This window comes from Electrona antarctica, assembly GCF_951216825.1.
Source record: "Electrona antarctica genome assembly, chromosome: 24".
Lineage (NCBI taxonomy): Eukaryota > Metazoa > Chordata > Actinopteri > Myctophiformes > Myctophidae > Electrona > Electrona antarctica.
This window is the reverse complement of record NC_136803.1, coordinates 23192709-23215343: the sequence shown is the minus strand read 5'-3', so window position 1 is coordinate 23215343 and position 22635 is coordinate 23192709. Positions and strand designations below refer to the sequence as shown.

Genomic DNA, 22635 nt, shown 5'->3' with positions numbered 1-22635 from the left:
TGTTAATAATAAATCACACACGTGTGAACTGAGTGGTGCAACTGCCTCTCTCTCTCTCTCTGTAATTAGCAGGCAACAGTGCAACACTATCTCTCTCTCTCTCTGTTTCTGGCACAACAGCGCCACTTTTGCCCCTACTGGTACTCTAAACATAGTCACACGGGTTAGGACGGACATTGCTGTTCCTTGGAGTGGTTGCACCACTCAATAATAGACACAAATTTCATCTTCCTTTCATAAATAATGAAAATAGCCGATCTACAAGCTCACCGATGCGGTAGCCTACATTGTGAGCTTGTAGATTGGCTATTTTCGCCATGTCACACCATTTTATAGGAAGTATAAATAACTGATTAAAATAACATACTACTGGTACTCTAAACATAGTCACACGGGTTAGGACGGACATTGCTGTTCCTTGGAGTGGTTGCACCACTCAATAATAGACACAAATTTCATCTTCCTTTCATAAATAATGAAAATAGCCGATCTACAAGCTCACCGATGCGGTAGCCTACATTGTGAGCTTGTAGATTGGCTATTTTCGCCATGTCACACCATTTTATAGGAAGTATAAATAACTGATTAAAATAACATACGGTCAACACTTTTCGTGCGATGGAGTATAAAGTAAGCTTTGGACAGCGGCGGAGTGCTTAAAGGTATTGCTGTGGCCATTTTCAACACGCAATTGAGCATCTCTGAAATGGAGCCCGAATTTGTTCTGAAAAGTTTACTCCAGTTGATCGCAAAATAGTGCAACCTTGGCTTTAGAAGAACTAATATGAATGGCATTGATGATGTAATGGGGCAGCTGTAGAGTAGTACTACACACACAGCTACCTGGTGGTTGGCCATCATGTGCGTCGCATGGATCATTGGTGGTCCCATAGGAGGTTTGTACTGAAGAGGCTGTCCCAGCAGAGGGTAATGTCCTTCACCTGAAGGAGACAATTCAAACCACGTCATCATCACCAGGAAACACTCTTTTTCTGTTTTAAAGCCTTCCTGGTGGGCTGAATCCGTTAGCCTATGTACGTACGCTGCACCACCGCACACAAAAGAGTTTAGAGTTTATTTTCAACTTGATAAAGTCAACAGACATTGTGAGAGACCTGTGGCATCAGTATCGTTTATAATTAGTATAATATATAATGCTGAATTACAGTATAATTATGCAGTTAAAACCTATATACTTCATTGACCAGTGTCCCCTCTACGCCAAATAGCGATCTATAATCCCACTTGTGAGTTTGTCTCCTGGGTGGGTGTGTGTGTGTGGGGGCGGCGGTATCAACAAAGTTCCATGTCAAGTCAGATTGATGCAGGGGTCAGTCCCTGAAGCTGACCTTGTCCATTGGGGCAGAAGGCTGGAGGGAGGTGGTGGTGGTGGTGCTGATGATGCTGGTGGGACATGATGGAGATGGCCGAGAGGCCCGAGGGGAGGCCCTTGAGGCCGCCCAGGAGGCCCGGTGACGGAGACGGAACCGGGGAGGGGGCGGCGGGAGAGCCGGCCCGCTGGACTCTGCTCTGCAGACAAACACACCAGGAGTAGGAGGAGGAGGAGGCCGAAGAGGACAGGACAGCACAGGAGAGGATGTAATAAGACTTCCATTTCAAAAACACAAGCCTCATCGGGGCAGTAGTTTAGGGGAAAAGTGGTTCTTCGTTTTCTCTCGTCTTGTTTGAGTAAGTGTCTTTGATGTACTAAAACAATACTGCGTGTCCTATTCAATAATGTTATAAAACCTGCCCAGAGTACCAGAAGGTGGGGTTTATCAAATGATGATGGATATCGTTGCTCTCAGGCAGAAACCTTGTATCTCCACATTCCTTTACATTATTTCATAAATGTAGTGTCCAGTGTTTATACGTATTACAGTGTCACGTAAATGTTGACATAACACAAAGTGCCACGCTTGTAGATATATATTTTCAATATTGGGTTGAAAGTGGTTACTGTAAGTCTTTCTGTGTTTAAAAAAAATATATATATATAAAGTAGGGCATTCATTTATGAAAAATAAATATAAAAAAGCTTAAATATGGACAAGGTTTGTGCCTGACAGCGATATTATTAGAATTTGAACTGCTGTTCATGGATGTCTAAAGCCTTCTAATGCTCATTTCCGACATTACAAACCACATGTCCGATCCTCCCAAGAAGATTATTTGCATTCACGATTTCACCCATGTCTATTTAGCATTTATCTCTGAATGGCAATGCTTCTCATCTGTTGAGGAGCAATTCACCGCCCCTATTAAACAATATGACGTAACTTTATTGAAAATTCTTGAGGGGGCATGAAACCTTAGGCTAATTTTGTAATTTGTCGTCTGTCCGGTTCAGGTTAAAAACTACAATCGAGTAAAAACGTGACAGGCTGGTAAGCAACACGGCTGCAGCTAATAAAGTTAATAATGGGTGTGTTCGATGTATGTGTATTTAGGTGTGCCAATGTGCAAGCATATACGGTAATTGTTGTTAACCCATTTTGGGCGGGAACCCCTTTTGGTGTTTTAAACATTATGTTATACTTTAGCTATTGAAAAATAGCAGATCTACAAGCTCATAGCGCGCCACCGAGTGGCGCGCTACGAGCTTGTAGGTCTGCTATTTTTGAAAAATCGTAAAAATGTGGCACAAATCTTTGAATATATATTCTTTCAAAGTGAATGTTTTTAACTCAGGTCTAAATGGGTTAATTGTTTGTTAATGGAAATAGTTTTTACCCTGCTGTAGTTTTAAATTGGAAAACTACAAACGAACTACAAACAACAAAAGCAGCACCAGGATTTCACTTTCATCCCTTTATCAATGAATGGGCCTCCATGTTGTAACACACGCCTCTATTCCCTCGACCTGACCGGACATTTACATGGATTGAAAATCTTTTTTCTTTTCTCAGTATCTCGTCCGTGACTATTTTCACATCATTCATAAAGAAACGTATATACCAGTGGTTTTTAACCAGTGGTCCAGGGACCACCAGTGGGCCTTGGGGGGGAGGTTCAAGGTGGTCCCCAGCTAAATGATGGAGAGTTGGTAACCAAATGTACCATTATCCATCTTTAACTCTTGAGAGAGTAAAATGAAACCAAATGGAGCCTTCCGGGTCCATTTGGTTTCATTTTACGCTCTCAAGAGTAAAATTATTGTTAAAAATCAACATTATTTAATTTACAAGAAGTCGACACAATTAGAGATTGTAGAAGAATATTGTTATTTTGATCACCACATCAATACGGCACGTAATTGTGGACACAGTCTTATCCAACGACAACAGAATATTCAACGTTTTTGGACTGAGAGGCTAAATATCATCAAATGGTGGCCCGTGGCTCAAATGCCAAATAAATAATGCATAATGGTCCTTGATAGGAAAAGGGTTGAAAACCACTGGTATATATACTCCATGATGATGGAGAATGGGACATTCTTGGCTGGCCTTTCAGTTAGGCCTCACTCAGACCTTTACTGCATTGTGAATGTTGTGTGTCATGGCCGCTGTCAATGCATTTCCAATGGGAGTCACATGGTTTTTGGACTACATTTTGGACTACAAGCTGTTGTATGGCTTTCAGCTGTGTTTCGACTGCGCCCCTCCCCCTCATACAACACAATGTTGTGTCAAACCATGTGACTCCCATTGGAAATGCATTGGGGCGGCCATGACACTACACAACATTCATCCAAGAAGCATACAGCAATGCAGTAAAGGTCTGAGTGAGGCCTTAGCTCTCGCAGGCAACGCTTGTACCTGGCAGTGGTGGAAAGAAACTAAGTACATTTACTTCTCAGATCCAAATATTGTACATTTATTTGAAAATCTCAGTGACTAGTTACTTTGTAGCATACATTTTGATTTTTATTATTACAAAACATACATTAGCCTCTTCAGCCATAAATGCATTTCGGCCATTTGAAAATAGCTTGTAGATTGTGAGCTTGTACAGCCATTTCCAAAATATTTAATACATTAAAAAAAAAACGTGAAATGGGACATTCTGCATAACATTTACTTTTGGTACTTTTTGATGCCAATACTTTTAGTACTTCTACTCAAGTACATTTTGAATTCCTTTTTACTCGTAACAGAGAAGAATTTGACTTAAATCTGAATTGTGAGTACTTTTCTCCACCACTGGTACCTGGGGGCTCTCCAGAGGCGCTAGTGGTGGCGGCGGCTCTGTTAGCCTGCGGCTGCGATGGTGGGGTTCCTGGCTGCCGGGGTACTTGTGAGCGAACGCTTTCCTCTGGCAGGGCGAGTGGGGCCGCGGCTGGTGGCTGGATGGCACCGTCACCTGCATCATCACCATCCCACTACCTGGGGGTGGTGGCGGCGGGAGGACCCCTGCTCTCAGACACACACGCGTAAGCAGACCATGTGATCAGGGGGGGACTCGCAAAAAAGTCATACAAGCGGGAGTCAGAACCTTCACATAATTGGTCCTCACTAATGTTCATGATAAAAATGCCACAATTTCTTCCTACTCGGTCTGTGTCTCATAGGAGGGCTGTGGGCAGCTCAGAAACCCGTCCAGTGACATCATCGATGGGGAATCGGAGCTAATAGAAACCGCAAGATTTCCATTCCTGAAAAGTTGCAATGCGAAAATGAAAGCCTGTGGTATTTTACCGTGAACACGATAGGCTAAAAAGTGGTGAAGTGGTCCGAAAGCAGCTGATCTATAAGCTCATTGTGTGCTTGTAGATGCGGCTATTCTTTGGCTAAATATCAGTCTCTCTAGTATAGAACCCTGGGGGACCCCGGTCAACTAAGTACATAGGGTTTAAGTGGTTAAATGGCTGATAATGAAAAGGCACACATTCCTGACTGCAAAAGTGTTTCGTGTGGCTTGGCTATTTCATTAGTTGCTCCGCATTTCATTGACCTCTACAGATCTCAAAGTACAGGTTTAGTTTCAGAAAAGTGCCTCGAGAGAGTCGAGAGTACAGTCGGCGGTCAGGGACATGTGCGTATAGCGCTGACACTCGATTGTATCTGTCAAGTGCAACTGATCGATTTTTCCACTTACAGTCTCTGTAACCATGAGGTGACCCTGTCATCGTGCTATAACACGCCCCGGGCAAAATAATTTACGGCGGAAATTGCTCAATTAACTTTGCATTTGCTGTTGGTACAGTAAGAGTGTGTGTGTGTGTGTGTGTGTGTGTGTGTGTGTGTGTGTGTGTCTGCTGGGGGGCGGGTATATTACACGTGTACATCAGAGAGCTTCACAATGAGGAAATGTCTCTCACAACTCCTGCGTGTTTCTACCCTATAATACATTCAAATCTAATTAGCTAACTGTTAACATAAAGCTTAGCCCAGTTGCTCTCGGAGCTCTAATCGTATGCAAACTTTGCTCAGCCAAAGGCACTGTTGATTTATGAATTATTAAAGACCGGCGGGCGCGCAATAAACCAGCAAGGACAATGGATTCTGCTCGGACTTAACCCATTCTGGGCGGGAACCCCTTTTGGTGTTTTAAACATTATGTTATAATTTAGCTATTGAAAAATAGCAGATCTACAAGCTCATAGCGCGCCACGAGCTTGTAGGTCTGCTATTTTTTGAAAAATCGTGAAAATATTTATTTCAGAAAACTGGAGGATTTAGAAGAATTCTTTTAAATTTCGAGGTCAGGCCAAAATGGGTTAATCAGGTGATTATTTCTGGACCCAAACTAGCCAATTAAATGTGTTTACAGGAGGAGGCTGCAGGTAGGAGCCCTTGCTGGACCTCCAGCCGACCTCATTACAGATGAGCTGAAAATGATGGCTCTGTCTGTTTCTCCCTCATAGTCATCAGACATGAATAATAAAAGGTCATTAGGAGGGAGATAACACACACACACAAACACGCATGTGTGTGCACGGACGCACGCACGCATGTGTGTGCACGGACGCACGCACGCATGCCTCTAGACAAAGACAATGTTGCCTGGAAGCAATCTCAAGGGTAATGCAAATGTGAGAGACGACGCTTAAAAGTTCTCCACCAATGGAGATGATGTACAGTCAGTAGGCAAATCAGTCGGTTTACTGGAAACAGCATATTTCTCCCGATATAAAATCTAGCTTTAGATTTACATTTTTTTTTTTTTTTTTTTTTAATAACTTTTTATTGAATTTTTATGTTTTCACATAAAGATGAATGAAAGGTATAAATTATATAGATTTACAGTTTTAACCACCCTAGCGTCCTGGTACCGTACGTGCTGGGCATGTCAAAATAGGTCCATGACGTTTGGCCAAAGATTTGATGAAAATAAGCAGCTCTACAAGCTATATCTTGGCAGAGAGATTTGGTGTTGAAGGAAAACAAATCACACCCGTGTGAAGTGAGGGGCGCTCTTATCATCATACATCGTCATACATCACATTCCGTGCTCATCACAAATGTCATTCCGGCCAATCACTTTGGGCGTCTTCACTTTTCTGCCCTCACTTTTTATCTTCATTATGTACTTGTGTGCTCAGCCAATCAAACCATATCGATATGGAGGTGATCAGCCAATCACAAGCCAATGTTTGCGTTTACACAAACCCGGGAAGCTGGGCATATAGGAGAGGCTAGCGCCCCTCAAAAGAAAAAGGAGCGGGCCAAGGATAGGGCCCTGGGGGACCCCGGTCAATGATGTATAATTAATAAGTGGTTAATTGGATCAGAGTAGAGCAGCCCGGTGATGAATGAGACCTGAAACATTACTTGACTTGACCCTGGTGCCTGGAAGGACATCTTCTGGGGGTATAGAGGCCCGCGGCTGCCATCTATTCTATAGCATGCCTTTTAACCCTTTTTCTGAAAGATTTGAGGCAAATTTTAACGATTTTTCAAAAATAGCAGACCTACAAGATCATAGCGCGCCACTCGGTGGCGCGCTATGAGCTTGTAGATCTGCTATTTTTCAATAGCTAAATTATAACATAATGTTTAAAACACCAAAAGGGGTTCCCGCCCAAAATGGGTTAAATATGTGTCTGCCTTCTACGAACATATTCGGACCCCTAGGCTAGGGTACGGCCGGTGCCAACTATACGTACATGTTACATGCCATACATACATGTGTCCATGTGTGGCCTACTTGTGTGCAAGGTGCAAGATGTCACCTCGACAGAGTGCATTTCTAGTTTATTATGCGAGCACAGCATTTTACACAGCTTTTCATTTTTTTGGAGCTATATTGATATGGACAGCCGTGTGCTCTGGAGCTCCAACGGAAGCCTGTGGTGGCTCCATGCTAACATTATGACTTTAATTGAGCCGTTTCTAATGAGACCCTACTATGGGGTCATTTCCTGGACATTTGTTTGTCAAGAGGATATCGTAGTAGTAGCAGTAGTAGGAGGAGGCAGCAGGGGCAGATGTTAAAGCTGCACTCCTTAAGTTTCATGTCCTAATATACTGCTCTTCCAAAAAGAGAACCCCTACTTGACAAGGGGAGAGTTTCAGGCATAAGGCTAGACGTCCCCTGGCGTCCCTGGGGGACCCCCGGCATCAACTGAAGTGTTATAGTGTTTAAGTGGTCAAATGCAAGGCAGTCTCTTGGATCGCACAATATTCAAATATTAAAACGCAGTTTTTGTGAATGGAAATGACACACAGATGACGGCTTACAGGAGTTACTGTACATCTGTAGCATTTCAAGATTGTGGAAGAGTTGTCTGACAATCAGTCTATTCCTATTATGTTATATTTTAGCTATTGAAAAATAGCAGATCTAAGCTTGTAGATCTGCAATTTTTGAAAAATCTTGAAAATGTGGCGCAAATCTTTGAATATATATATTCACAGCGAATGTTTTTAACTCGTATCTTTGCTTCTGGGGGGGTCCCTGGAACTACATATTTTCAGATGGGGGTCAGCAGCCAAATAGAGATGATTCTGGGGGTCCTTGACGTGAAAAAGGTTGAGCACCACTGACATAGAAACATAGGTTTTTCAGAAAACTTTTAGAATTTAGAATTTATTTTTTTCTTTTAAATCGGCCTCAGGTCTAAATGTGTTAATGATGAGCCAGACGCTGGTTCTCTGACTGAAGATGCTTGATAACGTATTTTCGTCATTATGATAACTTTGTGGCTAGGCTGGGTCTTTTGGGGGCTGGAAGGGGGTCAGTACCTGTATACTGTTGTCCTCCTGTATGCTGCTGGGAGACACAGGGCGATGCGGCCTGGGGGAACTGAAGCTGCTCAACAGCCTGGGCCGGCAAGAAACTCACTGTCGAACTGTGGAGTGTAATGCACACGCACAGTCGCGCGCACACACACACACACACACGCACACACACACACGCGCACACACACACACACACTTCAGTGAATGTGCTCAGAGATTTCACACGGTGTGTCGACATATAAAGATAAAATCATGTCGAGCTGCATCAATATTCTAGTGTTCACACAGTGGTTCTCGATGCCCTTCCAGCCAGGGGGGGTCCTTGAGGGGGGATGCAGGGGGTGCCCAGCTAAATGATTGGTAGGTAGTTACTGTAGTAACCAAATGGACTCTTATACTGTAGTATTGTAACTTTAACACTACGTTTTAACAGCGGGCGACAGCCAGACGAATTTTCCGGAAGTGCATTACTTGTCAATGGGACCTGGCAACTACTGGCGATTGAAATTTCAGGCCTGACGTCGAAATTTAAAAAAAAAAGTTTTCTAAATCATGACAATTTTCTGAAAGATTTGAGGCACATTTTAACGATTTTTCAAAAATAGCAGACCTACAAGTTCATATCGCGCCACTCGGTGGCGCGATATGAGCTTGTAGATCTGCTATTTTTCAATAGCTAAATTATAACATAATGTATGTAACCACGGCAGGGTTGAAAAGTGGGCGTAGGAACGTCGACCGAAAAGATAAAAAATAATTCATCTTTTGGGCGACGTCGCCCGGCGATAGTGGGCGATTGGGCGATAGCCAATGAAATTCAAGCGACGTTCATCATTGGTCTCTAAGGTCTCCCGCTGTTAAAACGTAGGGTCAGAATTATGGGAGTCCGTCCGTGGCCTAATGAATATTAAAACAGAGGGTTCTCAATAAAAAAGAAAAAAGAAAAAAAAGTTTTGAGAACCGCTCTAGACTAGACTCTAGTGCACTATAAAGGGGGACAGATGCCCTAGTTGCTTGGCTTGCACCGACAGTAAGCCACTATGACCTACTTATGTCTTGTTCCCACTCGCGCTGCTGCTGGTCCGGTTACAAATGATGTACAAAATACCATTCTTTAGGTGCACACAGAGAACAGGGGCAGGGTCCGTGCGAGATTCAACACCAACACAATCGCATGCGAGCAATTTGCGCGTGCAGTCGGTCCGAACGAGACACATCTGTAAAGCGAGTGTTGTACAACACCAACGCGACACATTGCACTCCGGCAGCTCCCCGTGCCGTGCTGAGGCTGGTGAAATACAGGTCGCAGCTGGGCAGCGGGTCCTCATGGGAGAGGAGAGCGCCGAGCTGTCCTGACAATGCTATATAAATCACTCCCACACTGACTGCCCTACAAAAACCAAACAAACAAGCCTCATTTAATAGTCAGGGACGGTGAGAAAGTGTCCTTCGGTGTGTTATTCATCAGTGTAGTGTAGTGTGTGCGTGCGCGTGCGTGCACGCTTAGTCGTCTATACTTTGTGCTCGTGTTGGCCTGTGGACATGTGCATGCTGGATGACCCTGACACCATCAGGCATCACTAATCCCACTGTCTGTTCCCAGATTGATTGAGGCCCGCGGCGGAAGATATTAACCCATTTAGGCCTGACCTCGAAATTTTAAAAAATTATTCTAAATCCTCCAGTTTTCTGAAATAAATATTTTCACGGTTTTTCAAAAATAGCAGACCTACAAGCTCGTAGCGCGCCACTCGGTGGCGCGCTATGAGCTTGTAGATCTGCTATTTTTCAATAGCTAAATTACAACATAATACCAAAAGGGGTTCCCGCCCAAAATGGGTTAATTACACGTTTGGTTTTCTCATGACTTGTTCCATCAATCAGGCGTCACGGGAGACCTCCGGCGCACCGACGGACGGACTCACGGGGGAAATTGACTACAGCGCCTCAAACAAGGCTCTCGCAGCGCTGATTCATCGGCGATCACGAAGAGGCCAGTTCAACCGAACGCACCTCGGGACCGCGATCGCAAATTGTTTCCAAGTCGAAGCCCGGTGGCTCAAGATAGCCTTCTTTGCATTGAGGTGATGTTGATAGGTAAGGGCTGTACTGAAGTATTTCAGCAGGAAGCAAATTAAAACTTTTAAAAACGCGAGAACAGCTGTGGGTTAATTGGACTTAATTGGAGGAAGTAAAGAGAGCCCTAAAGCCTAATTTACAGTATACTTGAAAATAACTGTGGTGCGTCTCGTTAACTTGAAAAATATGAATTATAAGAGTCAATAAACCTGATCCAATGGGCTGTGACACAACCATGATTTCAATAGAAGTTAAAGAGCATGTCATTATAGGCAAAACAATTAATATCATCCTTATTAAAAAAATCACACCTGTGTGAACTGAGTGGTGCAATGTCAGTGACCATAGTAACCATGCTCATTCTTTTGGGCCCCACGTACAGGTACACACAAACACGGATACTAACGAAGCTGGTTGTTGGAGTGGTTTGCACCACTCAAAAAAAAACCTCACACTCGTGTGAAGTGAGGGGCACAGCCATCAAGGGCAGCATTTATATCAGCCAGATGACGTCTTACATTGGCATGTACTGCCCTAAACAAACATTAAAGACCATAGACAGTTATATTTAATTAGGCTCTAAACAAACGAAAAAATAAAAAAATAAACAAAAAGACATGGGACATAGCAAGCTTTCAGATCGGCCATTTTCTTTTTGCCATTTCTGAAAAAGGGCTTAGAAGGGAAGCCAAATGGTGTTTCTCACCTCATGGTGGTGTGCTGGTTGGGAGAGAGGAGGTTGTAGCAGGGCTGCATGCCGGCCACAGGCACCGCACCTTGGCCCTGCTGGCACGCGTACATGACTGGCTGCTGGTAGCTCTGCTGGGGCACCATCTGGGAGCCTTGGGGCACCAGCACCTGCTGGGTGGGCGCACACACACACACACACACACACACACGCGTGCACGCGCACACGCACACACACACACACACACACACACACACACACACACACACACGACATTATTGGAACAGAGCATTGACAGAACAAGCAGAGACAAATGTCCCATTATAACCGCATAAGAATCAGATATTCTATTGTCACACGTGCCTGAGAATTGCAGCAAAAATGAGACCTCATGAAATCTGCTTCATTGGCTGTGTGTGTGTGTGTGTGTGTGTGTGTCTGTGTGCGCGTGTGCACTTTATTAAATATCATTCTTTCCTCTTTTGCTGGTTGCAAGTATTCACACTCCAACCTAAAACATACATAATATATAAAATAGTAGTATAAAACATTTCCGGTTTCATTTGCAAGATCCCGTTTTTCAAAAGGTTGCATTTCTTTTTAGGATTTAACAGATCATGAAATGACGAGGCGACTGCAACAACTCTGCATCTATTGTGGGCGTACAAATGGGCTGTTTTTCTCCTTCTGAATGGTGAGAATAAGTCAGTTGACAAAATGGATGATGAACAGAAAGCCAGTTGAAATATCTTCACATGCCAGGATCCTTTCACAGGAACGCTGTCTCTATTCTGGGCATGTCATTATAGGTGAATTCTTCTCCAAAAAATAAATAAGATTTATAACAATATAAGTAACTTTTTTGCTTGTTAAAATAACTCTATAGTCTAGTTGCCAGCCCATAGAGCCCCATTGTGAACCCGGACATGTTGAGTACACCGACGTTTTATGTTATAAATGTTTAGTATGGGTCCCCAGCATGTAAAAACTGCCGGATGCTAACTTGTATTGAGCGATTTTCGTAATCGGCATAATCTGTGACCATACCATTAAAAACCTATAGAAGGCAAAATATTCAAAATTTCATCATGGTTTATGTAGCATGTGACATGTCAAACTAGGGGGTTTTCATGATGCTGAATCCATTCCAAGCATTAGCTTTGCAAAAAAATCACTCATTGGGCTAAAAACGCCCATGCATAAAACGTTGGTGTACTCAACATGTCCGGGTTCACATTTTGGCTGCTAGACTACTATGTCGGGGCACCGGTGGCCTAGTGCCACATAGATTCCCAAGCCTGGTGGCCTTTGCTGTGTATCTCTCTCCCTCCCTGTACTACCCATTAAAGACAGAAAAGGCCTAGAACTATTTCCATAGCAATATTAGCCACACACACACACACACACACACACACACACACACACACACACACACACACACACACACACACACACACACACACACACACACACACACACACACACACACACACACACACACACACACACACACACACGTCCAATCCTGAGGTTTTATAGTTCTCTTGCCTCGTTCCGCGTCTGTCTCGCTCTGTGCCTGCCCTCGATACTATCTGATCACGAAAACAGTCTGATATGGGGGGGGGGGGCGCTGCCAGACATCAGCCAAACAACACAAATAACCCGTTGGAGGGCATCACATGAAACGGCTAAAAACAAAAAAACACAGACTCATAATGGCGAATGATGTTTTCCAATTTCGGGCTTCAGTTGGCGTCATTATTCAATTTTCCAGTCAGAGGAGATGCCCACAGAGGCTTGGCGTCATCAAGGTTTAAAACAATATAAGTCACTTTTTTGCTTGTTAAAATGTCGGGGCACCGGTGGCCTATGTTATACTTTAGCTATTGAAAAATAGCAGATCTACAAGCTCGTAGCGCGCCACCGAGTGGCGCGCTACGAGCTTGTAGGTCTGCTATTTTTGAAAAATCGTGAAAATGCTGGCATAAATCTTTTAATATATATTCTATCGGAAGACTTTTCGACGTCGGGCCTAAGATGCATACCATATAGATTCCCAAGCCTGGTGGCCTTTGCTGTGTATCTCTCTCTCCCTCCCTGTACTACCCATTACAGTCAGAAAAGGCCTAGAACTATTTCCATAGCGATATTAGCGCACACGCACGCACGCACGCACACACACACACACACACACACACACACACACACACACACACACACACACACACACACACACACACACACACACACACACACACACACACACACACACACACACACACACACACACACACACACACACACACACACACACACACTTTTCAATTTTCCAGTCAGAGGAGATGCCCACAGAGGCATGGCGTCATCAAGGTTTCGCAGGGGGTGAATACCTGATAAGATGGCATTGGAGGGTACTGGACCATCATGCCTTGCATCTGGCTGCCCATATTGCTTTGCTGGCCGCCGGCGAGGGTGGGGTTGGCGGCCGACTGGACTCCCATGAGCGTCTGGTGGTAGCCGGGGACAGAGTTTGGCATCAGAGTTGCGTAAGCTGCAGGTCAAAATGAGGAGAGAGAGAGCAGTGTTGATTTCGTCGACTAATACTATGACAAATATGTTCGTCGACTACCTTTTCTCACTGACGGGAACTAAATGACGAAACTAAATGAAAACTAAGCTATGATTTCGTCAACAAATAAAAACTAGATTAAAATGTTAGGAAGGGACTATAGTGGACAAGAGATCCAGTACGTCATTTTACACTTGGTTGCATATTTTCAGCAAGTGTAAAATGAGTCATTACGACGGCATCAAGGCTCGCCAAAATACATTTTAGTCGACCAAATCAAATGTAGATTTAGTCGACTAAAATCTTATGATATTTAGTCGACTAAAATAAAACTAGACTAAAATAAAATAGAAATGTGCTGCCAAAAACAACACTGGGAGAGGGAGAGAGAGAGAGAGAAAGAAGAAGCCACAAGAGCGTGACCCAGGGACGGATTAACCACCACAAGGGCCCCTGGGACGGTACATTTTAGCGCTCGTGCGCGCACATTTTTTGAGTTTCTATCAACTTTTTGACCTAGATTTAACAAAATCAATGGCCAAAGAAGGTCCCCAGGAGCTTTTTTCAGGCTTTCAAACCCAGTACAGAGCGGTCCAATTTCCCCAAAGGGCCCCTGAGAGCCAATGGCCCCTGGGCCACGGCCCAATTGGCCCAATGGCTAATTTGGCCCTGGCGTGACCAGGTGATCCCTAGCGATAACATCAAGGAACGACAGTTTTCTACCTCTGATCTGCTTTGAGGCAGGATTCCAGAGAAGAAGGGAAGATATAACCTCATTGTCAATGAGGTGGGGCGCTAAGGAGACTTAAAAAGCAACTTAAAAACTGGTCTCTGGTGTTCACAAAAGCCTAGAGTAGATGATAAAACGACCTAAACTATTTTTGAAAGTGAAATATCCCTTTAAGTATTCTGTCATCCTAAAACGGTTGTGTGGATTCTTCAATATATAATAATATTTTAAAAGGTATAATGACAATGTCATTAACGTTTAAATTATTTGTCATGGTCCTTGTCATGGTGTATTGAAGTGAGTGGTGCTGTACTGTACTATACTGTACTCATCCCTGGCCTATGTGTGTGTGTGTGTGTGTGTGTGTGTGTGTGTGTGCGACCACTACTGACCACTTTAGGTGTTTCAGCCATGTACGTACACATACAGGTACAGTACATACACATACATACATACATACATACATAGATACATACACACACATAGCTCCGCATAGGAGTGGCACTAGCACCACTCAAAAACGCATTATTTTAGCCAGCAGATGGCACTTTGCCTGTCAATCATCGGCCCTGCTCTTGAAAATGACATTAAAAAAACCAAAACAATGTTTGCCAAATGTCAATGTTTGCCTAATTGAGGCACATTCTATCAGACCCTGACACTTTTTGCAATTAGGATGGCACACTGTACAATAGAGCAACGTTTAATGGAGACATAGAAATTCTATATTAAGTGGGTTGATTGACTGGGGCAGAAGGTGTCAACCTTCAATAAATGACAACTTCAATGGATATACTGTGGTTGCCAGGGCCTTAGGGAACTGTGGGCAATATAAAGCAGTCACACTAAGTGGAAAAGGGTCTAAAAGCTAATATTGAACTATATTTCTGGACCACTTGTTAAAGTCCTATTTGGAGAGCCCAGAGAGAGAGAGATATATAGAGAGAGAGAGAGGAGAGAGCGCGGCACAGAGATGATACAAAGTCACCTATGCGCATCCATTAAAAAAAAAATCCTAAAATGGTGGTGTGCGTGTGCCTCGCCGAAGGGGAGTCGGAACAACTTAAATGTCAAGGTGACAAAGAGACATTTGAAAATACTGTCCCTCGCGATGCCCACGCGGTAATCCCGGCGAACAAAAGGAGAAAATGTCCTTTTGTGAAGGTTGCTCTACAGTCCGTCGCCCCCAGGAGAGAGAAAAGTGCGACGAGACAATGAAAAGTGCCCCGCGAGGTGCGTGCGCGCGGGGGCGGTGGGAGGCGGGCGGGCGCGGGGGCGATGTCTATTTTTATCCCCGCCCGCCTCCCACCTTCACTTGCAAAACCAAGCATGAAATGACTACAATATCAAACGCACCCCTATTCTGCCTCAGTGGGCAGGGGCAGGAGTGCAGATTGAGACTTCCTCTCCACAGTAAAGTAGGATGGAAGTCGCTCAGAGGCGATTGAACTGTCCATATACAGTAGGCGCAGCAGCTTTCTGAAGGGCACCTTTCCTACAACGCGGTGTGGCAGGGGGGGGGGGGGGGGGGGGTGGCGGTAGCCATGGGCTGTGGGTCATTCAATCAGAGGGGAAAAAAAGTGCCCTAATTTCTTCCCCCCGTTCACCTTCATACGTATGTAACAATGTCCGGGAAAGTTTGCAGAGTGGTTTGTCTCTCCCGGCAGAATGCCCTACTTCCTTCGTCCACTGTGACCATAGCAGAGCAAACCCTGCCTGATACACAGAAGCCTATAACATCTCCCTTGGCTGGCAAGGGGGTTCCCCCTCTGGCTGAATTCTAGATGTTTGGTTTCCCATTGCAGAGACTCGGGTTCCTGTCCAGGTAGCCTGGAACTCACCTATGCTTTTTATGGCATAGGCAGCTCCCGGCAGGATCCGCCGGCAGAAACTATATGCAGCTGCGCGACATGAGACTAATTACTTAGAGCGACAGAGAGAGAGAGGAGTGTGTGTGTGTGTACATGTGTGCGTGTGTGCGTCAATTTAACAAAGGTGCAGACGATCAGAAATCAGCAGAGAGTGAGAGATGTTTGCGCTACTCTATGCCGAATTGAAGTGGACTCGGACCCAGACTTTTTTTTCCTCCCTGGAAATAAAAACGTCTGGGTTTCCGAGGCTACCTTACCAAAGTCTTTTGCTCAAGGGCAACATCAGTGTTATAATGCATTGAAGTGTCTGAAGGTCCACGGCAGATGAGGATTGAGGGGCTGGAAAAGAGACCGGTTCACTGTGAGAATTACAGAGGCCTCTCAGACAGCGTTCCGGCCCCGCGTCCTGCCTCTCTGCTTCTTCTTCTTCCCTCGATGGAGACCATTATATACAGTCCGATTACAGACACTGGCTGTATCAAATCAAGCAATCAAGCAACTACAGGGAGTTAAATGCTGCCAGCGACACGATGCGTCCCATTGAAACGAGCAATTTGTAGCTACCTTGTATATAATTCAGACTCACTGTCTACTGGGGAAAGAAGTTTGGCAGTTGATTTAGTTTTCACTAACATGAGTACGTTAAATGTTAAAAAGGCACTGAGGATGGGGAAGACCACCGCGCTCTGACTTCTGGTGTGATATCCACTCAAAATACCATCATGAAAAACATTGGTAGTGGATTGCACACAGTGGCAAGAGTACATTTAAATTATTTGTTATTTTCTACATAATAACTGAGAGACAGACGTTTCGCCTAATGAAATCACAAATCACATCCGAACATCGGATGTTTTTTTTTTCAAAACCACGGACAGCGCTCGTAGTTTCATAGATAATGGCACGGAGAGGTCGCGCAAACACTCATTTCTTTATTTAAAGCTTACATACAGAGCATGCAGAAGTTTCCACTCTCTTCCTTGATGTCTCTACTGTAAATCAAAGCTTTTGAGCACAAAACAGCCACGAGTGTACAACTGTTACTTTGGTGTCCGGGCAATGTTCCAAAATGCCTTTAGCTCATTGATTATTGGGCAAAGAAGGACGACCTGTGTTGGACAATAGCTGCAAATGATACTTAGGTTTGTGCTAAACCTGCAGGGAGTATAACCGACGAGACATGCTTCACTTCACAGCACGAGAAACATTCTCGTAATGCGTTTCGAGATGGTTATTTGATAACCTCCTCCTGAACAATGATGGCATATTGGATCATTGTATCCCTCTGTATAATCGCAGAGGCCGCCGTTCTGGTCTGAAAGCGAGGCCCTGTCCTGCTCCAGATCTACTGATGTGCGTAGAATTCGCCACGTTCCCTGTGGACATTGATTGGGGCTGTGCAGTAATCCCTACTTCCCGAAGTCACACTCATGAGAGTGACAATAGCCTTTTTTATTTCATCATTGTGTGGCATCAACAATGCTGCAATATCCATCCCATAAACCAAAAACTTTTAGTCCTTAGAAGTTAGAAATTTGAGTAGCTGGCAATTTAGCTCAACCATTCCATCCCACATTTGTAACCTCGCAATTTCTCCCGCGGGCCAAAAAAAAAAAGCATCCAGATCCCCTGAGTGCTTCGGCCTGGAACTTTTTAGAGGGGTCAAATCATGCCGTAACTGCACAAACATTGCTGTAAGTGTGAGGCTCTTTAGAAGTCGTTTTTCCCAGGTTTTCGCTATCCGTAATTATCGTCCCTTTTGCCTTTGTAGGGCGGCTCAGAGGTATAGCTCCATTTGTCCTCTGTCCTCTTTTATTTTTCTACCCCACAGTCCCCCAGCAGGGAAGCATACATTGCTGGAACAGATGGTTGGAACACACTGCTGCAGAATCACAACCACTTAGAGAGTATTGTGTGTGTGTGTGTGTGTGTGTGTGTGTGTGTGTGTGTGCGCGCGCGCGCATAGATGTCACAATAGTGTGAACATTACAGCCAGTTAGCAAATGAAGTGTGTTCATCTGTGTGTGTGCGCGCGTATACATGTGTGTATGTGTGAGAGAGAGAGGGCGCACACACACACACACACACACACACACACACACACACACACACACACACACACACACACACACACACACACACACACACACACACACACACACACACACACACACACACACACACACACACACACACACACACACACACACACACACACACACACACACACACACACACACAGCTGCAGTGAGCACTGAGCAGGAGCTAACAATCTCCTCTCCTGCAGTGAGGAAGAAAACAGCATGGTGGAATAATCAAGTGGATGAACTCCTAGGGAGAATAATCTAGGATGACTCCTAGGGAGAGACGTCTGAACTCACTGAAACAAACAAACACACTGAAGAAGGAAAAGGGGGAGAGAAAGGAGAGGTATTTATTTATCCTGTGCGCTTAGAGCCTCCTTTTACACAGCGGCGGAAATAATAAATAACATTTTAGAGCGGGAGCCGAGCTGCAAAGTGAACAGTTAACCCATTTTGGGCGGGGACGATTCTACAAATGTCTTCTAAATCCTGACAGTTTTCTGAAAAACCCTATGTTTCTATGTCAGTCATTCTCAAACATTTTCCTGTCAAGGACCCCCAAGATTATATGTAATTGGCCACGGAACCCCATCTGGAAATATGTTGTTCCGGGGACCCCCCCCCCACCCCACCCCCCAGAATCAAACATTTGAGTTAAAAACTTTGGCTCTGAAAGAATATATATTCAAAGATTTGCGCCACATTTTCACGATTTTTCAAAAATAGCAGACCTACAAGCTCGTAGCGCGCCACTCGGTGGCGTGCTATGAGCTTGTAGATCTGCTATTTTTCAATAGCTAAATTATAACATAATGTTTAAAACACCAAAAGGGGTTCCCGTCCGAAATGGATTAATGGTTCACTCAAAGAAGTGAAATAACCTCTCGCCATAGGCGGCCGTGCTAGAGGGAAAATGAGGGCTGGGCGGAAATATCGATGCAGTACATCGTGATATGAGACTACTGTAGATATCGTCTGGGATTATGGATGGTAATATCGTGATATGGCATACAGTAAGTGTTTCGTGGATTTAAGTGTGGCTGTGTTTCCAGTAGGAGTCTAAATACGTAAATATTACGTAAATGTATGCAAATCCAACAATAACCACGTTATCAAAACACAACAACACTCCTTTGAAACAGGTTGACGACTACAAGTATTTGGGTTCATATATATCTTCTTCCCAAAAGGTCTTTCAAACTAGGAAGGGTATGGCCTGGTCAGCCTGCAATGACTTGCATAAGATCTGGTCATACCAGTTTAGTAAGATGTTCAAACTAAGTACAAATATTTAGGACGACCGTCGAGCCGATTCTACTCTATGGCTCCGAGACATGGACACTTTCAAAGAAATTAGAGAAACGGCTGGATGGCACTTACACCTGCATTCTAATGAGAGCGCAACATCTCTCTTGGAAGAGTCACCCATTGACTTCTCCAATATACGGCAACCTTCCCCGTGTTTCTTCACTAGTACGATGATCCAGAAGAACACAGTTTGCTGGCCACTGCTACAGAGCTGATCATGAGGTCACAATATGATAATATCGTTACAGTATCAGTAGGCTACTGTATAGAGGGTATGCACGTGACATCATCATCAAACCCAGAAGTGATTCGGGAAGCGGGAATGTCTACTACAAAAAAAATACTTTCTGTCCTTGACAGCCCATACATCCAAACAGAAAAGTTGTATTTGATTGCATTACACGACGTTAAACGACATTAAACTGACTTTGTCACTCGATTTGCCATTCACTTAATGCATGTGCATACTCTCTATAGGTATGCCATGTATGATGTAAAAATAAATAGTGATATTTGATTTTGTCCATATCACCGAACCGAAATTCCAAAAGAAATGAAGACTGTGTGTTGTGTGTTCACTATTTTCGAACAGTTTATGAACCGTACATTCCCACCGTGCAATCATTTCAACTGATGGAAAAACACATAACCAGTGACATTAGATAGCTGTTGATACCTATTTGTAGTCATTTGACTAGAATACATTTAGAGAAACTTGACACAGCAGTTTCTTGCCCCATTTTCTTGGTCAATCATGACTTTCAGCCTGAGGGTGTGTGCGTGCGTGCGTGCATGTGTGTGTGTGTGTGTGTGTGTACCTTGCTGTTGGGGCAGGTGTTGGCTCGGTGGGCAGTTATAGGGCAGTTGGGTGGCGGAGGGTCGATAGTGGTGCTGCTGCGGGCCAGAGCACTGGGTATAGTTGGCTGGTGCACAGTAACATGTAGTCACCTACAAGAACCACACACAGCACATAATGCTGTTCAGAGCGCGTCTGCAACCTTGTTTAACCCATTTTGACCTGAGATCAGATTCTAAAAATGTCTTCTACATCCTGACAGTTTTCTGAAAAAGCTATGTTTCTATGTCAGTCGCTCTTCGATTTTTCAAAAATAGCAGACCTACAAGCTCGTAGCGCGCCACTCGGTGGCGCGCTATGAGCTTGTAGATCTGCTATTTTTCAATAGCTAAAGCATAACATAATGCTAACACCAAAAGGGGTTCCCGCTCAAAATGGGTTAATTCGGTTAAAATGGTAAATGGTGCATTTATATAGCGCCTTTATCCAAGGCGCTTTACATAGATTGTGCATTACATTGAACCATTCACGCACACATTCATACACCAATGGTGGCGGAAACCATGCAAGGCACCGACCAGCCCATCGGGTGCATTTCGGGGGTTCAGTGTCTTGCTCAAGGACACTTCGACACTAACTGTGGGGGACCCCGGGTTCGAACTGGCAACCTTGCCTGGCAACTGTGTGTTGAAGGCTCAATATTCCAGTTTGTCACCTCCCCCATGACATTCAATAGATCCCCTGATCTTTTGTGGCCAGATGCAATTTTATGGGGTCTAGTAGAAATATAGTAAATAATAAAAACATAAATCGCTATAACATTTTGTCAAAATATTCATATTTAGCCACATGTTCGAATGCTCCCGCCCCCCTGTCAAAAATAGCTAAAATCGCTAAAACGAAAGAAAGCAGCAAATGAAACAAAATTTACGCTCATCTTTTACTTTCTCCAGACTCCAATAACAACCTAAAACATGAACCTTGGTTGAAGAAAACTAAAGTTGTCCTTTTTAATATACATTACCATGACATAGGGCATTAAGCAACTAGTCGACTAGTTTACTAGTCGACTAGTAAATCCACTAGTCGACCTTGTTGGTACTAGTTGACTAGTTGATAAGAAAAAAAAGGCCTCAAGATCAGGTAGATTATAGTTATAGTCACCATGTACACAGTTTTTCAATGTACAAATATTTATAAAAATATATATATATATATATATATATATATTATTTTTTTAATTTATTTTATTTTTTACATAATAGGTAGTTAAACAACTAGTCGACTAGTCGACTAGTAAACTAGGCAACTAGTCAACTAGTAAAAATGACTAGAAGTGAATGCCCTACCATGACAATATCGATAAACAGACCCTTTTCATTCACACTCACATGGCAGAATAACAACGCAGGTATTAGGGAAACATTTTAGACTGACAGTACAAAATAAAATATGTATACGGTATGGACATTTGATGTCGGTGCCTGCTCCCACAGGATGCCGATATTAAATATGCTACTATAGGTACAGGCATTTTATGAAAGTGGGAAAGAGGTTTTATTTGCGGTACGGCGCTACCGCGCTATACGAGTGGGAAATCGCTGACTTTGCCCGATTCGTCCTGGGACTGCCTCCTTTAATTCATTTTGGGCGGGAACCCCTTTTGGTGTTAGCATTATGTTATGCTTTAGCTATTGAAAAATAGCAGATCTACAAGCTCATAGCGCGCCACCGAGTGGCGCGCTACGAGCTTGTAGGTCTGCTATTTTTGAAAAATCGAAGAACGACTCACATAGAAACATAGCTTTTTCAGAAAACTGTCAGGATGTAGAAGACATTTTTAGAATCTGATCTCAGGTCAAAATGGGTTAATTCCTTTGGAGCAACATGTTCAGTCCACGAACAACCACATGGAGAACTTGCGGGTATTAGAGGCATTTGAGATGATAAGCACTCGGCATTCCAATCTAAATCCACCTCCAGATGGAAATGAAAAAGAGGGATTTGGGAGTTAAATATGAAATCATGGCCGTCGGGCAGAAACCTTTTTATCTAAAAACTAAGCTAAACTAAAATCTCCATAGTTTTTTTTCGTAAATGAGCGTCACACAAAAGTATACCATTTTTTAAAATTAGAGTCTTCATATAATTGGTCCTCACTAATGTTCATGATAAAACACCACCATTTTTTCCTACTCAGTCTGTGTCTCATAGGAGGGCTTTGGGCAGTTCGGACACCCGTCCACCAGTGACATCATCATTAGGCTGATTTTTTTTTTAAACAAGATTTGTTTTAAATATATTTAGATTTTTATTATCGTGAGAACGATGGCTTCAACTTTTGCATAGCAACTTTTCAGGAAAAGAAAGCCTGCCGTTTCTAT

At 43.7% G+C, this 22635-nt stretch overlaps 1 protein-coding gene across 1 annotated transcript in view; it reads right to left on the bottom strand.

Annotated features, from left to right (window-relative positions):
- LOC306917577 (R3H domain-containing protein 1-like) overlaps nucleotides 1-22635 on the bottom strand; it is a gene marked incomplete at its 5' end in the record, with an annotated part of 69391 nt that overhangs the window by 4039 nt on the left and 42717 nt on the right. The window contains 7 exon segments of the mRNA XM_079495873.1: nucleotides 844-941; nucleotides 1350-1530; nucleotides 4153-4355; nucleotides 8130-8236; nucleotides 10912-11066; nucleotides 13284-13444; nucleotides 20274-20403. Of these exon segments, the coding sequence (XP_079351999.1) occupies nucleotides 844-941; nucleotides 1350-1530; nucleotides 4153-4355; nucleotides 8130-8236; nucleotides 10912-11066; nucleotides 13284-13444; nucleotides 20274-20403 (1035 nt within the window).